Genomic DNA, 17,019 nt, shown 5'->3' on the forward strand with positions numbered 1-17,019 from the left:
CATTGGCGCTGCTCGCCGCCATACCTGTGATGCTGTACCTCGCCTATCTCATCAGATCCCCCGTACAGTAGTGTTACGGCCAGCTAGTCGTAGTGAGGTATGTTTGCAGAAGTTGAGGCTGCGGAACTGGTAACAGTAATCGTAGTCGTGGATAGCTTCAGGGAAGCTATGTCTGTAAGTCGTAAGGTAAGGGAAGGCTGCGGTGATCAATCGTAGTCTTATCAAAGAGGTTCTCAGGAAAGATAGCTGAAAGCGATCATAAGATCTGATACGAAGTTAATTGCTGAAGAGCTATGGAAAGTCTGTCCTAGAGTTCATCCTATATACAAGTCCTGGTCCTGAACATATCCCTTGTCAATGATCAGTTCCTCTGATCGGGTGAGCGCTCATTGTTCGGCATGAGCGCTCATTACTTGGCATGAGCGCTCATGGCCCTACCATGGTCGCTCATGGCCCCACCATGGTCGCTCATGTCTTATCTTATCATCACGTGACTTGTACCATAGTTCTTCCGTTCCGTGAGAGGGTGCCTAGTGTCCCTTATCTCCTGCATATGTGGTGTATTATAACCGCCGCGAGCCTGCGGGGCAGGCCCTGTTCTTGGTCATGCATGTTGGGTTGTAACAAGTAGTCAGCGAAAAGGGCTTCATCCCTTTCACAACTCTCTGATGTCTTTCCGCACGGACGTCTGCCGTCTTAGCACCAATATAGTTTGATTTCATATTACTATACCGACCCACTATAGAGGCCCTGCTAACAGCTTTCGCCCCACCTGGTACAAATGTTTAGAAAACGGATTATACACAGCATTATTCGCTACTCAATATTCGCTTCTGCTACTTCAAGTACTTATAGCCTACTTATGTTCACGTAGTACTTTTGGGGGTTTCCAGTTCGATCTTGCACATTAGTGCAATCATCTTTCACTTAAGAATATGTCATCTAGTTGCCCGACAAGCTTTTAGAAATCTCACTGTTGTCACAGACCCGCTGTCCTAGACCCCAACCTTGAGGTTGGTGTTGAGTAATCCGGTGGCCGGGTTACGTAAGCCTGAGGCTGGATAAAACTCTGCATCCTGTATTCTGTCGCGCATGTCCAGAAACGTAGCTCCTTGAGCTACGTCTTGTCAACAGAGCCTGTACCTGCTTAGGATAGAGCCTGCCCGTAGCAATAGATTGTCTGATCCGCCTGCCCAGCATCCACCTGCCAAACAACCTGCCTGCTACCGTGACAACTGTAGGACGTGGATAAAAACTCGAAGTGGATAACAATTAGAAATCCTAATATCTTCACTGAGGAGTGTGTAAGAAGGGGGATTGCAACGAGATTTGATGGTGATGTCGAGCATTGGGTCAAATATTACAGCCATGATTGAATTCTACTACTTCTGCGTTCTGCACATCGCTATGGTTCCTCTATCCTATGCCCAGCGTCCCGGAAATGACCCTCTGTAGTCGATCTCCTAGCCCCAACGACGTCGACACACCACTGGAGGAATTTTCCAAGATCTTGGTAAGGGAGGTCTTCGTACTCTGGCCTGTCCGTTTGAGAAATGCCTTCAACTCTGAGAAAAACTCCTCGATCGGGTTCAAGTCGGGCGAGTAAGGCGGAAGATAGAGGAGCTTGACCCCGCATTTGAGCATATCTGCTTGAGCCTGTCCGAGTGATGGATGGAGGCATTGTCCATTACGAGAACCGACTTCGGCTGCGGGCATCTTCCGCAGTGGCAGAGTAATTGCGCAATAAAGTCCTCAAACATGGCACGATCAGTCGTTCCTTGAAATATGCGCCACAAAACGATATCGTCCCGGGCATAGGCAGGTAAAATCTGATGTCTGCGTTCACAGCGAAACCGCGCTTTTTGGATAGGAGCCACTCCCAGCGGCGACCACGCGGTTCGTCTAAATCTAGCTCGCTTATTATATCTAGACTCGTCGATGTATACTAAGTGATAGGACTGGAAGTTAGATAGGTTATGCAGGTAATAACCGCGTAGTTAGTCGTTCCGCTACTTGGCTATTTAACGGATCGTCTTCTTCGACTAACCGGCCGCCTCGAGAACCCGACCGATACTCCACGTAGTAACGAGAACCTCGAATTCATTCCACAAGAAAGTAACCATTTCGTCTTAGTACATGAACGGCTTTTGAATTAGTTACGCTAACAGTACTTCGAGCATAGGCTATATTACGGATCGCGGCCGGCCGACCACGTTCGGCGGGGCCTTCGTCGTTCCAAAGCATTATAAATTAGATCTAATATGACTAATAGTACGGGTACTATACCCGACAAAGCGAACCATCTGGGCATTACTTAGCAACTTACTAAGGATCATATCACGGATAAAGAAATACTACGAAGCTACGAGGTTAGGCGCCATTGAGAGAGCCAGCGGTGAAAACAAGAGTAGCTGAAGCGGAGTTGAGGGCTGGCAACAAGTAAGTAGTCTAGAAATAGGTTGAAATACTGGATAACGACCAGGTCTTCTTGAATGTTCCATAAATTCTCCAGTACCATTAGTGCTAGTGGACCCATGTCAACCCATGTTTTCCCCAAACGTTTTGAGCGCAGTTCAGATAGTCTGAACGTCGTCGCTCAAGACAGCGGAATAACGGCCAGATTTTCCATAATCTCACGCCTACAAATAATTACCATAATTTATCTCTTTATTACGATATTAAAAGACTAACGTGGTTGATAAGCGAGTGGATCAGACAAGCGAGTGGATCAGCCGACCGCGACCAACATATCTTCCACCCTTCATAGGCGTTACGCCACAACCAAGCATGTCATCACAAAGTAATGAAGGCCAGCTAACCTTAGCGGTTCAGGCTATCAAAACGACACCAAATCTTAGTATCCGAGCGGCATCCCGGATCTACTCAGTACCCTTCTCAACCTTACGCCATCGTCTAAGGGGAAAGTTATCACGACGCGACACTATGCCTAGATCGCGGAATTTGACTACGCTTGAAGAAGAGAAGCTAGTTGAGTATATTCTCGACCTAGATTCCCGATCATTCCCTCCCCGCATTAGAGGTGTGGAAGAAATGGCTAATCGACTGCTCGCCGACCGCAACGCGCCCCCAGTTGGGAAGCGCTGGGCTTCGAACTTCGTCAAGCGACAACCACAGCTCCAGACGCGCTTTTTTCGCAAGTACGACTACAAGAGGGCCCAATGCGAAGATCCAAACGCCATAAACGCGTGGTTTCGCCTTGTGGCGAACACAATCGCGAAATATGGTATTGTGGACTCTGATATCTATAACTTTGATGAGACTGGGTTTATGATGGGCCAGATTGCATCTGGGATGGTCGTCACGAGCGCCGAAAGGCGTTCAAACACGAAAATGATGCAGCCTGGTGACCGTGAATGGGTTACAGTCATTCAGGCCATTAGTTCGTCGGGCTACAGCGTCCCGCCGTATATCATCGTTGCAGGCCAATATCACCTCTCCACCTGGTACACGGAAACCAATCTCCCACGCGACTGGGTCATTGCAACGTCTGACAACGGATGGACAACAAACGAAAGAGGCCTAGATTGGCTCCAGCACTTTGATCGGCATACAAAACTGCGTGCAACTGGCAGTTATCGCCTCCTCGTCGTCGATGGGCATGAAAGTCACCACGCTGCCGACTTCGAGATATATTGCAAGGAAAACAATATCGTCACACTCTGTATGCCGGCCCATTCGTCTCATCTGCTTCAGCCCTTAGACGTTGGGTGCTTTGGGCCACTAAAGACGGCTTATGGTCGACAAATTGAGGATAAGATGCGCCGGGGTAATACGCATATTACAAAGGAAGACTTCTTCCCTGCGTTTCGCGAGGCTTTTGCCCAAGCTATTACGGAAAAGAACATTCAGGGAGGTTTCAGAGGGGCTGGGCTTGTCCCTTTGAGTGCCGAAAGTGTGCTTTCAAAGCTTGATATCAGGTTACACACTCCAACACCTCCAGGATCCCTCCCAACAACACCCCCTGCGTGGACTTCTCAGACGCCAAACAACCCAACAGAAGCATCTTCTCAGTCTGAACTCATCAAAAGGAGGATCTCCCGCCATCAGAATAGCTCACCAACTTCAATTATTGAAGCTGTTGAGCATCTATCAAAGGGGGCGCGTGGATTTATGCACCAGATTGCGTTATTAAGGTCTGAGAACAAAATCCTTCGTGAGGAAAACAACCTACTAAGCCGGCGCCGGAGGGCTAAGAAAACACGTCTCAGACAAGGAGGAAGTCTTACTATAGCTGAGGCTGAGGACCTTCAGTCGCAGAGAGAAGCAACAGCTCAGATCGAGGAGGAAACACGCCGGAGTAGTGGTCGCCGACCGAGGACCGAGACGGGCCAACGGCGATGTGGCGTCTGTGGGAACACTGGTCATAATGCACGAACATGTCAATTTGCTGAAGAAATGTCTGAAGAAGAGGATCTTAAATAGTTTCAATGCCTTCCGTTAGGAAGGTTAATCTTATTTCTTCTAGAATGTACAAGGCCCGAGAAAAAATCCATTTCTACCACTTCCTACCATACCCCTGTAAAATCAAAGCTTGAAGCTGATTGGCAAAAAAGAACCTTCAAATGTATTGGTTGAGAGCCGCAACTTTTGTGGGTTCTTACTCGGAGTGCCTGGCCTTTTTACTGGCTTAAGCAGACCCATATGTATAGCGGGTCTGTCACCTTTCGGTCCAATCGATATGATATGTCTAGAGGGCTTATCCCCCATGCTTTGCTGATAAGGGGATTTTTCCCATCACTTGAACTTGTCGTCCCATAATTCGCCCGTGGGAACATAGTTTCCCCGCGTTCGGAGCCTGTTCGGCCCGTGCGAGCAGGGGGGGGTAGGTGTGGGCGTGCGAATGGGCCCTGGAGGGAATGTGTCGTCGCTCAGACTAACGACGGCCTACATACTACGCGAGGAGCGTGTGCTAATTGTTTCTGGAACAATCAGTCGTCGTTGTGCAGTTTCCGTATGTATGCCTTACGTTACCTATATTTCTATATAATTGACGCTATTAGATTCTTCTTTTAATCGGCGTGCTCTGCCTGCTGCTCCTACCGTCGCCCAGCCATCAGGGACTCTCAGGGAATGCTTTCCCTCGTTCGAGCGCTGGGAGGCGGAGGTCAGGGCGCTCGGGAATGCGGGTATTTCCGATCGGACGTCGATGTTTGCCCGGATGTCTGCGGCTCAGCTGCTCTTCCAGTATAAGTCACTCGTGTAGCGTATAGAGGTGGCTTATGCTTCTGTGGCTCAACTGATGCGGGATATCTAGTCTATGGGCCATCAGGTATCGGAAGTATTACTGCTTTTGTCGCTTCATCGTACCTTCGAGACCCGGGGAGTGCACACTACTTAATAGGCAGCTTACAGCGGTCCTGTGACGTCTCTTACGATGTGTATGCTGAAGGATTCGAGCGTGGCCCAAGATGCCGACGCCGACGCTGACATGGTCACTGGAGAGGGGCTGGGTGATGATCGGTATGTATTGCCTTGAAGCTTGCCAGGGTCTATCTATTTACCCATCTGTCAGCCTTGCCGACGCCCCGCTACCTCGAACCGTGCGACAGTCTCCTCCGCCAGAGCCGTAAGCCTTTTCATGCCCTCTATTTGGTCCTTGGGCATTGTTGCTGCCAGGAAGTCTGCCGTATTCAACGGCTCGATAAGGGCGATGTCATCGAAACGCCGAGCACGCGATAGCTGTACGTACATGGTTATGGCACTGCGTTTGCTGGTTCGGCCAGACGCCCCTATACCCTTTGTACCCCTTGTTCCGTACAGCCCCAAAAGAGTCTTGTCGAGCGTCCTTCCTTGCGCCTTGAAGTCTGTCAGCGCGAAGGCTGGCGAGCACGGCAGTCCCGTTCGAATCAGCCCCAGCTTGGTCTTACTCGACATCCCCGGTCGCAATGTCTTCACATATTGCTTCTCTATCCGGACGTTCTTGGCTGGGAGCACCACAGTGCCTGGAGGTAAGTTAGGGAATGCCAGGCCGTCGGTTTCCTTAGACCGCAGGACGATGCCGCTTGGGGGCCCGAGGACTATTAAGAGCTTATCGCTTATATAGATTTCTTCCAACCCGGGCGGATAAAGGACTTTCACGGCCGTAAACTCTGCGCCGTTCACGACCTTAAGACCCATATACTTGTTCTCATTAACCACTACTAGCATCCCCTCGACAAACGGGAATATCCTAGCTACAGGGAGGTTAGTCCCGTCTCCTAGTAGCATAGCAGCCGTTCTTTCTGCTGCCGCAGGGACCCGCGATTCCCATCTGTGTCCTGATAGATAGAGCGACATCTTCCGGTTTGTTTCTGCGCTATATGCGAGAGCAGCATGAAGCGTCATGTCCCATCTATGTCTGTTAAGCGGTATAATGGCGCGTCTGCCGCCGGAGAAATCGAACTTCGAGTCGGCCCTGTATTATATCTAGAGTCGTTCGGCGTCCTCTAGCGTTTGCCTATCCTCTCGGATGCGTTCCCGTAGGCCCAGAAGATAGGCGTCTCCTTGGGCCCGTTTCTGCTCCTCAAGAATTACGACGTTGGTAAACAGCAGCCAGAGCTTTTAAGCCTCCATCTCCTTCCATCTCTTCTCCGATGCATTCCTACTCGGTCTAGTGTGTGTTGTAATATCGGGCAGCTTGGTGAAGTCCTTGAGGAGGCTGCTCTGGTTTACTGGTGGAAACTGTAAGAAGTCGCCCGTGAAAATTGCCACGGGCATGCCGCCAAACGGCTTGTCCGCGAAGCCCCTCAACATCCTTAGCTTCTGGTCGATGTCATAAAGTGTCGGCAGGCCCAACATACTGACCTCGTCGATTACCAAGACATCCCGTCGGCGCCATCTCTGCTTGGCCTTGTCCAGGCTGGCAGTCAAAGTGGTGTCGCTAGTCTGCCCGTCCTGGTCCTTGAAGGTTAACCCCACGGCGGAGTGGATGGTAGTGCCGCCGATACCGGCTGCCGCAGTCCCGGAGGTCGCGGTGATCACGAGCCGGCTAGATAACTCTTTGGCGGCAAATACCTCTCTCAAGGAATCGATCAGCCAGGATTTCCCAGTCCCGCCACCACCCCCGATATATTAGAGATATTGTTGCTCGGTAGCGGTCCCTTAATTATCCAGAGCGTCGTATACGAGGCCAAGGGCTATCTTTTGCATCCGGTTCAGTGTCCTAGCCTCGCTGATGACCGCCCCTACCCGTGCGAAGTTATCGCTGGGTACGATGCCAACCCACGTACGTAGAGGTATAGGATCTACTAAGTAAACCTCGTCTGCTACGTCGTCATCGAACCCGGTCCCAACACCAATATAATTACGTCCTGGAGCCATCTCATCGCCTTCTATAGCTAACATCCTCTCCTTATGCAGCCTGTCCCGTACCGCTTTGGTGGAGTTTAGGTCTCGTTTAGCCATGACCATTGGTATATGATAGTAACGAGTCGCGTTTCGCCCCCCACCGCTTTTGTCATCGTCGCTATTACTTGGAATATTGGAAAAGTCGGTCTCGTCAAGCGAGTTCAGGAGTCCTTAGATAGCCGGGGATTCCATTACCACGCTCGGCCCGCTATTTAACCCATATATAGCATCATGGAAAGCATGGCAGAGGTTCGTCGTATCCGGCTACCACGTTACGCCTATATCGACCTCGTCCGCGACCAGGTCGAACTCCAGCCCCTCATCGCCCTCATTACGACTAGCCCACAACTTTGCGTCTTTCTTAGCATCTTCTGCACTTTTGTAAAGGAGTTTAACGTTATCGACCAAGGCTCTAATACGGCCAGGGAGGGTTAGTTAGAGTTCTTCCCAAAGGTCGGACGGTTATTCCGTACGATCGACGAACCGACCCCATGGCACAAATAAACCAAGGAGTATATATACCGATCTATAGAGTGCGTTAAGCTTCTATTTAATATTATACTTATAAATACTTACCTTTGATAAAAGCCTTCCTCTGTTCCACGGAGGTCGTAGTCTAGGTACCCAGACATGACAGGAACGGCTTGCTTCGGGATCGGTCGTAACTCCTATATCCAGCAATCGTAGTCTTATAATGTGGTCTCGAAAGGTAAGAAGTTTTCCTTGTTTACTCTCGACCTTGGTCCTCGTTTCCGTACATTTACCAGAGCAACGTAATCATAAAAGCAAGGCTCCTCAAGAATCGGACCGCGATGTGTGTATGCTTCGAGTGCCGGTAGGCTACGACCACCGGGGCCAAAGCTCACAAATTCGGGAGCGGCACGGAGCCGCGTCTCCGGGTCTGCGGCATCTCGGAGATGGTTCCACCGCCGGAATAGGACCCAGTACAAAGCACTAAGGGTGATGTTCCCCCAGTTCTGCTGACTGCAATAACTATTTTTATACTTGAGCAGCCTACTACATACCTCCACCGAAGAGATCTCACGGCTGGTGAAGATCTGGTTTGCTAGCCGGGCGAAAAACTGCCGAGTTTTGTTGTTCCGCTGTGCGGTCTGTGCCGTATCACTGCCACCAGTAGGTGTGACACCATGGGCTCCTTCATCTAGGCCGTCAAACAGGTCGAGCATCAGCGCTATTCTTTTCCAAAGGGGTGTATCCAGCTTCGTTGAGTAGTTTGTCGCATAGTAAATCATTGACAATGATGCCGAGTTTGTTGGCAGAAACATGGAGTCTGTGTTGTGTCGCATGGCAACTGCAAGAGCTGGGCAATACCGGTTGATCCGGTCATGGTTTCGCTGTATACGGAGAAGGCCGCTGGGAGTAAACTCGGTCTTCGGCCACTGGGCCCATGGTGCTTTGAAGCGACAAGGATGCCGAGATCTGTCCTGGGCTTTGTCGTTGATGCTGTATTTTGTGCATGTAGCACCACATACATGGATCTGACATCGACATGCGACCATATTGGCCTCGTTGTCATAGTTCTCTGCAAGCCTGTCCATGTTTTGGGTGATGTGTTTGATGTTATCAAACACTGTCTCCCATCTACGGTATTGCTTTGCTTTGGCTTCGTCTCCACACTGTTGTTCGCTTGGTATTAATGATACGATATGCCTTTGTGATATTCGATACGTACCTCGCTGAAAACAGAGTCGATATATTCACAGACCTGATCCCCGTATCCCGCGTTGTTTGGGTTGGCTATGTCTTGAAACAGGTTGGGTAGTCCTATATTTGCTTCTAACTAGAGGAATCCGTGAAGATGAAGCGCCCCACGCTCGTTCGTTTCAACATAGCCAAAGTAATAAGATACCTTACTAAATATAGAAGCCTCTTTAGTATAGATAAGGTGTTTGAAGAAGAGGTCCATCTCTCGGTGGAAGAACTTAGCTGAGCTGACTGGGTCTCGGACAACGTGCTGGACCCGCCCAATCTGCTTCCGGAACTGTGCTATGAGCTCCTCTGCTACTGGCCCGTCCTCTACCCTAAACGCCGCTAGCTTCATATTCACCTCGTTCGTGAGGTCGTTTGGGTTGATAGTATACTATATACAAGGTATAACTTATACTAATGTTGCCAAACTATTGTCCCTGACAAGTGTTGACCCAGGTTCATTATACATGGTTGGGCTGTTCATCGTGTCGCCTCTGTACTGGGCCGTTATTCGAGATGTTCGTAGTATACTGATCCCCTTAAGAAGTAAATAGTGTTAATATATTGCAGAGTGTGTTGCTACCCCACTCCATGAATATTCGTCCAATAATACTTACAGCTATTGTTTCAAATGAGCTGTCATGAAGTAACCCTGGAAGTGTGTAGTAGCATGACGTTATTATCTTCGCTCTAGCTTTCCCTTAGTCCAGGTGCTTGTCAAAAGAGCTAAGCTCTAGCCTATGCTGCCTTCCTAACGGAAGGACTTCTCTTAGGAGCCGGTTTACCGGCGGTTCCCCAGTTGAATTACTTTTCTTAGTGCTGCGTATCGGTCGCAAATGTGCTGTGGTCGCGGTCGGCTGATCCACTCGCTTGTCTGATCCACTCGCTTATCAACCACGTTAGTGACTAGTGCATATCCCAATCACCATCTTCTTTATGGCCATGCTACCATGTTAGGGGACTTAGCAGTTACTTTCACCATGATTCGCCAGGGACGCACTGCTCAGCCGTACAAAGCTGGCGCTTACGGCCCAACCCCTCACTCCCGTGAGCACTATATCTTCAGGGCATTCTTTTCCTCTTGCCCAATCTCAAAGTCAACAGTAAAGGTCCTAGTCAACACGAGGTAACGAGACAAAGTAACACCCCAACGCGACGAACGATATAGTAAGAAAAACGATCCGTAATCAGAACATTCAATAACCTCCTATTACAGCCACTACGCCAGCTTTCACCTGGCCTACAGAACGCTGATGAGGATACAGTAAAGATCGAGTACGTTGAATAGCCTTTTATCTCGACGTGGCTAATTAGCGCAGTATCATCGCCGTACACGGCCTGAATCCCCGATCCAAGAACGATGCCGATCACGCATAGGACACATAGCGAACCCCGTCAGGACCTACAGGACGCCTCTAGCTCCGTAATAACCTTCCTAAGTACGTTCCCGATTCGAAGATCTTCCTCTACCAATACAACGCCACCGCCGTATACGGGAAGGATCGAAGCACCTTTATCGACAAAGCCAACGACCTTCTCAAAGACATACGGCTAGAGCGGGAAGATGTTAATTCTCGACCGATACTCTTTTTAGGACATAGCATAGGCGGGCTATTGATCAAGCAGGCACTCATCAACGCACACAACAATCCCAACTACACACCTATCAAAGACGCCACCAAGGGGTTAGCATTCTTCGCAACACCCCATCACGGCGGCGACTGGAAACTAGTGAGTCTTAGAAGTCTAGCTACCAAGATCGCTACAGCGACAGGCTTCCAGAAAGGCGATGATATGTTGGAGACATTGAAGCAAGGGAGCATTTTTTCGGATATCATGAACGAGCACTAGAGGCACCAGCTCTTACAGTACGACATTATATCCTTCTAGGGAGGCTTTGATAACGTAAGCGCTTCTCTTCTCATATTAAGCTATTACTTACGCCTCTTCTCAGGTTGTCCCAAGGGAGAGCGCTCGGCTAGGCATGCCAGGCGATCGCGAGAATGTCGTCAGACTAGATACCGACCATAGCACGATATATAAATTTTAGTAAAGCTGAGTTAGACCAAGACAACCTCAAGCGTATACGAAGCAACATCAAGGACATGTACAAGAAAGCACTGAAGCAGAGTGAGTTGACTGCCATTTCCACCCCTGTTCCCTCGGAATCCAACGCCGACAGCAAACTGCGGGCGCGCCTAGATGTATTACGGGGCAAGTAGCTGGAAATCAGATAGCTAGTTACTAAAAGTTCTGAGTTGAGGGGTCTGAATACTAACAACCGTATGCTAATATAACTATATTATAAGATGGCAGTCAAATGACCCAGCTGCTACCTCATTTGCACTTGCCCCTAGCATATCGGAATTCAGCGGCGTGAATCGCTTCGTGGCCAGAGGCGATGAACTCAGATGCTTGCATGAGGCATTAAAAAGGACTGGCGAACGTCGCACCGCCCTCCTACATGGCCTGGGCGGTATGGGAAAGACCCAATTAGCTGTAGCCTACACTAAGCAGCATCGCACCGACTACTCGGCTTCAATCTGGATCAACGCGACAGACGAGACAACGCTGAAGCAGAGTTTCTACCGAGCGGCTCAGCGAATTTCACGCCAATATCAGTCCGTGTTATATATAAAAAACGCCGTGGCAAATAAGGACCTTAATGAGACGTTAGAGGCAGTCAAATCGTGGTTGAGCCAACCCAAGAACGACCGTTAGCTTGTCGTCTATGACAATTATGATAACGTTAGATTCGATCGTCGTAACGGGATCGCAAGCAGTACGAGACCAGGAACAGCAGGTAGCTGGTCTAATCCAGGCAATACGCTCTCCGGCTCAGCCGTTTCAAAGGCGTACGACATTCGATCATACCTCCCTGAGACCGACCATGGTACCGTCATCATCACCACCCGATCTGCAACGGTGAAACTCGGCAAACGTATTCCGCTAGGCAAGCTGAGGGATGTCAACGATAGCTTAGCGATACTTACATCAACATCTAATCGTAACAATCTTGTTGAAGGTAAGCCGCTCAAATGACGAATTATATGCGACTAAGTAGTCAAACAGATCCCGATGCCACGACGCTTACGCGACGGCTTAATGGACTTCCACTCGCACTCGCAACAGCTAGGGCCTACCTAGACCAAGTAGCAACTAGCTACAAGGAATATCTTGAGATATATGAAAAAGCATAGTTACGCTTACAGCAGGAAAGTCCAGAATTAATAAAGTACGATCACGCGTTATACTCCACGTAGAATATCTCATTCCGGCATATTCAGTTACAAAATCAGCATACGGCCGAGCTCCTCCGTCTGTGGGCATATTTTGATAACCAAGATTTATAGTACGAAATATTACAGGCAGGAACAGCGGAGAAGCTGCTCTAGCTTCACAAGACGACGGAGAACGAGCTTGATTTCGACGCAGCAATGAGGGTTCTCTATGAACACAGGCTAGCAGAGCGCAATACCCAAATCCAGGAGTTGGGGCCAGAATCGACAGGATACAGCATACATGGGTGTGTTCATGCATGGACGATCCACGTGCCCAATACAGAAACAAGCCAACCGCTTGCCGGAATCGCGGTACGATGTGTAGCCTCCTACATCCCTAGTCGAGAGCAAAGCAAGTACTGGATAGTCCAACGACGACTTTTACAACATGCCGACCGATGCGTCAAGATATTGGAGACCAGTATCGAGTTGAAAGACAATACATGGGTGTTCCATGCACTAGGCAACCTCTACTCGGACCAGGGCCGACTCAAAGAGGCCGAGGCGATGTACGAACGGGCTCTTCAAGGCAAGGAGAAGGCACTAGGGCCAGACCACACATCGACACTCTCGACGGTCAATAATCTAGGCATCTTCTACTCGGACCAGGGCCGACTCAAAGAGGCCGAGGCTATGTACGAACGGGCTCTTCAAGGCTACGAGAAGGCACTTGGAGCAGACGCCATAAAGACCTATATTCCTGCCTTGAACGTACTTCAAAATCTCGGCTCTTTGTTCGAGATGCTTGGCGAGAATAACAAAGCTATGTCATACTACCTAAAGGCACAGAACGGCTTCTTATCTGTACTAGGGTCACAGAACGAGCGATATAAGTCAAACCCCCCACTTCCTGGCACCCCCCTGTTTCTGGCACCCACAAAAACGCGAAAATCCACCACAACCCAATGCCCACCCCCAACCTCCTTTTATCACAACATTTTCAATTCGCGTCCAAATGGGCTCATCTTTTGCACATACCTTCTTCTATATCTAATGCCTCAATATACCGAAGATCAGCTTCGTCAGGCTCTCGAGGACATCTCAAACGGCAAGAGTCAAAAGAGAGCCTCATTGGAGTATGGGATACCACGATCAACCCTCCAACTACGTCTCCAAGGTGGTCAGACTAGGAAAGTGGCTTTTGCTGACTGGCAGAGGCTGTCTCCTGACCAGGAGAGTAAGCTGGCACAATGGGTTCGCATTCAGGCTTCGCTGGGCCTCGCACCAACGCACCAACAGGTGAAGGAATTCGCAGAGCGAGTTCTGGCTGCTGCTGGGGATACCAAACCACTGGGAAAAGGCTGGATCTATGCCTTTGTGAGAAGGAACCCTATCATTAAGGTTCAGAGAAGTCGTTCTATCGATTCTAGACGCGTTAATGGGGCATCTACTGAGGTCATTAGGAACTGGTTTAAGTTCCTCGCTATCCCTGAGATCAAGGACATCAAACCAGCCAACAGATATAATATGGATGAGACTGGCATCCTCGAGGGTCAGGGAGCTAATGGGTTAGTGCTGGGTATGGCTGAGACGACGTCTGTTCGCAAGAAACAACCTGGGTCGAGGGCATGGGTCTCTATCATTGAGTGTATCTCAGCCTTGGGTAGGGCACTTCGTCCTCTTATCATTTTCAAGGGGAAGACAGTCCAACAGCAGTGGTTTCCATTACATATCGTTCCATACGATGGGTGGGAGTTCACAGCAACAGATAATGGCTGGACTACAGACTTAACTGCCATTGAATGGTTAGAGAAGGTGTTCATCCCACAGACTATGCCTGAGGCTGAGGGGGAGGCTCGACTGCTGATTGTGGATGGGCATGGGAGTCATACGACGACAGACTTCATGTGGAATTGCTATATTAACAATATCCATTTACTGTTCTTACCACCACACTCCTCTCATGTCCTCCAGCCTCTTGACCAGTCTGTCTTCAGCCCTGTTAAGTCAGCCTATCGGAAGGAGCTCGGTTACTTGTCTCAATGGAACGACTCTACCATTATAGGTAAAAGGAACTTCCTGGACTGTTACCAGAAGGCTCGACTTGCTGGTCTATCAGTCTCGAACATCAGAAGTGGTTGGAAGTGGACTGGTCTACACCCTGTGGCGATGGTTAAGCCCCTGATGAACCCTATGGTACTACCTGAGCCTCCTGCTAAGCCCACCACACCCAAACCAACTAGTCAGGGCAGAAAGCGATGCCATAATGGTCAACAAACTACCCCTGTTGAGCCATGGGATTCTGCCTCCTCTGCAGTGGTCTGGTCGACACCCAGGAAGCTGGCAGAGCTCAGCGGTCAACTGCACTTATACACCCAACTCGACAATGATACCAGCACTCAACGGCTGCTATTCAGGAAGGTGAAAAAAGGCTTCACAGAGCAGGCCTGGCAACTGGCAGCTGCCCAGCAGCAACTAGCTCACCTGAGGGCTCAAGTTACCAACGCTGCAGTGAGGAAGAGGAAGACTGTTCAAATCGATCCCAACACGAAGTTCGCGAACATCAGGGATATCCATCGGGCTCAAATCGAAGCGGGTGAAAAGGAGGTTATCACGGCTGAATCCAGCGACTCTGAATGCCCTAGTGAGGCTGGCAGCTGTATTGTAGTGGGTGTGGTTGAGGATCAATAGTTAATAGTAATGAGGAGGTCGGGTTGTGATCCCATCGTTTTTGTGGTGCCAGAAACAGGGGGGTGCCAGGAAGTGGGGGGTTTGACTTACCTCTTCATCGACCTCAAGCTCTCTTACGGCCCCATTCCCCCTGACAAGCACATCCAGGATCGCTTCGACCACGTTCACCCCTAGCACAAGCACAACAAATACACCTGTGACTTTACCCTCTTTGCCGCCGTCTACTTCCACCACGATCATCACTTTGCCTTCAACCACTTTGACAAGCATTCTGTCCGTATCACTGCCATCGTTGGTGACTCCCGTCATTCCTAGCCCGAGTACGTCGAGCTCCCCGCCAGTCTCCTTGCCTGCTTCATCATCAAACTCCCCCGCGACTACCCCTTCAAGCTCGCGGTCGACAACAACATCTAGTTTCTCTGCATCTTCCTCGCCTGCTTTATCATCCACTTCGGTACCAGCATCTCTGTCTACAGTCTTGCGAAACTCACTGACTCCGGTCTCTCCGCCGCCTTTCTCGTCATCCCCATCCACACTCAGCTCATCGTCGTATTCCTCCTCGAATACCCCAACTACCTCCCCGATAATCTCGATACCCAGCTCACTCTCATCATCTTCTACGCCTGTCAGTTCTGCCCCAACTTTGTCAGTCTCGCCGGCGGGCTCCTCAGACCCTCAGACCCCTAGTACTACAAGAGTCATTCGTACAACAACCTAAACACCCACCATCACGAGCTCGAATCTCGTCTCCATCGCCACAACCGAGATTCTGCCAAACACTCCGGTCATTTTCTCAATTGTGCTTGGAGGGGGTGCTGGAGCTGCGCCCGCACCTGAACCTGACCCGACAACTACTGCTTAGGTACCCCAGTGTCGGCAGTCTTTTCATGGATTTTGTATAAGGATTAGTAATGATAATGTGCATGAAGCCTTCGTATTTACTCAGAGCATCGATAGACGTACAAGTGAAGCAGTTCTTAAATGCTATTTCAAGATTTCAAGATAAGGTACTTAGGTAGAGAGAAAGTGACATTTGATGCTTCAGTGGTGCTCATCTTCTAGACCGAGATCACCGACTATTGACCGTGCAAATCACAGTCTAGAAAGCTTCTGAACTTTCAACAAGTCCTCCTCATCCGTAACGCGATTATCCTTTGCCCACTTCTTCTCCATCTTCGACCCCGTCTCAGGCGGCACAAGCCCATTAATCCTCCACAACTCCCTCCTCGCCTCATAAATCCCAGACTCCCACTCAATCCCCTTTGGCTTCAAGATTGGCCTCAACACATCATCAAGAGCCTTTAAGAAGAAGGCCTCGACCTGCGGGGTATCGAAGCCTCGCGCAATGTGGTAAATGGAGACCGTCGTCAGCGCTTTGGGCGTCTCACCGCCGGCGTAGATGTTTTCCGAGGCGAGCTCGATGAAGTGCGTGTGGCAGTAGAACGCGGGCAGGCCGACACTGGTGTAGATCTTGGTCATGCCCTCGGCGATTTGTTTCTTTTCGGCAGGGGTGAAGACGCCGGCGTTGCAGTTGAAGACCCATTTAGGCATTTTGAAGGCTTGCTTGAAGTAGTGAATTGACTTGGATAGTTCTATTGATGTGAATGACTCATGTTTAATCCGTTTGAAATGGGCCCTACTCTCAAGTCTTTGGGCAATAGATATAGTCTACTTCAAGTGAAGACTCAAGAGGTGCCGACCGGCTTTCGCCATTACCGGCCGATGTGGGACACCGCGCCGGAGCGGGATCCGTTCAATGCCACAGCTGCTGGACCGAGATATCAGTAATCACCACTTCCGAACGAGCGTCGATCAGGAGAAGCTGTTTGAAAACGTCACACCGATGTGCTCCCGCAATGCATACCCCGCATTCAAGTGTCAATGTTCTGCTCATCGTCGATCATCAAGTCAAACAGGTTCCATAACACCGAGGTTCGTGAGCATGTCTTGACTGGATCACAAATTCATAATAGGAGACAGCTTTGAGAGCATAGCAGTATCTTGACGGGAATCGCAGATGCACTGGGGGATTGCTCATTGCTCTGGGAAC

The 17,019-nt window shown here is 49.8% G+C and overlaps 5 protein-coding genes across 5 annotated transcripts; 2 read left to right on the forward strand and 3 right to left on the reverse strand.

Moving 5' to 3' along the window:
- Positions 1 to 5,023: 5,023 nt before the first annotated feature.
- On the reverse strand, positions 5,024 to 6,230 carry BDP81DRAFT_435785 (uncharacterized protein; the record flags this gene model as incomplete). The annotated part of the gene is made up of 2 exons (XM_060591076.1): positions 5,024 to 5,481; positions 5,534 to 6,230. Coding segments are annotated over 2 exons (725 nt in total), but the record flags the coding sequence as incomplete, so codon positions are not given.
- Positions 6,231 to 6,561: 331 nt separating this feature from the next.
- On the reverse strand, positions 6,562 to 8,654 carry BDP81DRAFT_397716 (PIF1-like helicase-domain-containing protein; the record flags this gene model as incomplete). Its single annotated transcript, XM_060588362.1, has 4 exons — positions 6,562 to 7,018; positions 7,924 to 8,015; positions 8,112 to 8,324; positions 8,373 to 8,654. 4 exons carry the CDS (start codon positions 8,652 to 8,654, stop codon positions 6,562 to 6,564), a joined length of 1,044 nt encoding a protein of 347 aa, XP_060441424.1.
- A 1,855-nt stretch (positions 8,655 to 10,509) lies between these two features.
- BDP81DRAFT_327823 (uncharacterized protein) lies at positions 10,510 to 10,908 on the forward strand (the record flags this gene model as incomplete). The annotated part of the gene is made up of 1 exon (XM_060585165.1): positions 10,510 to 10,908. A coding segment is annotated over one exon (399 nt), but the record flags the coding sequence as incomplete, so codon positions are not given.
- A 627-nt stretch (positions 10,909 to 11,535) lies between these two features.
- BDP81DRAFT_463949 (uncharacterized protein) lies at positions 11,536 to 13,149 on the forward strand (the record flags this gene model as incomplete). The annotated part of the gene is made up of 5 exons (XM_060594089.1): positions 11,536 to 11,739; positions 11,779 to 12,082; positions 12,130 to 12,256; positions 12,761 to 12,973; positions 13,128 to 13,149. 5 exons carry the CDS (start codon positions 11,536 to 11,538, stop codon positions 13,147 to 13,149), a joined length of 870 nt encoding a protein of 289 aa, XP_060441426.1.
- Positions 13,150 to 16,061: 2,912 nt separating this feature from the next.
- BDP81DRAFT_328035 (putative oxalocrotonate tautomerase) lies at positions 16,062 to 16,520 on the reverse strand (the record flags this gene model as incomplete). Its single annotated transcript, XM_060585184.1, has 1 exon — positions 16,062 to 16,520. The coding sequence occupies one exon, from the start codon at positions 16,518 to 16,520 to the stop codon at positions 16,062 to 16,064; it is 459 nt and encodes a 152-aa protein (XP_060441427.1).
- Positions 16,521 to 17,019: the final 499 nt, after the last annotated feature.

Source organism: Colletotrichum phormii, assembly GCF_030913505.1.
Source record: "Colletotrichum phormii strain CBS 102054 chromosome Unknown BDP81scaffold_20, whole genome shotgun sequence".
In the NCBI taxonomy this organism is placed as follows: domain Eukaryota; kingdom Fungi; phylum Ascomycota; class Sordariomycetes; order Glomerellales; family Glomerellaceae; genus Colletotrichum; species Colletotrichum phormii.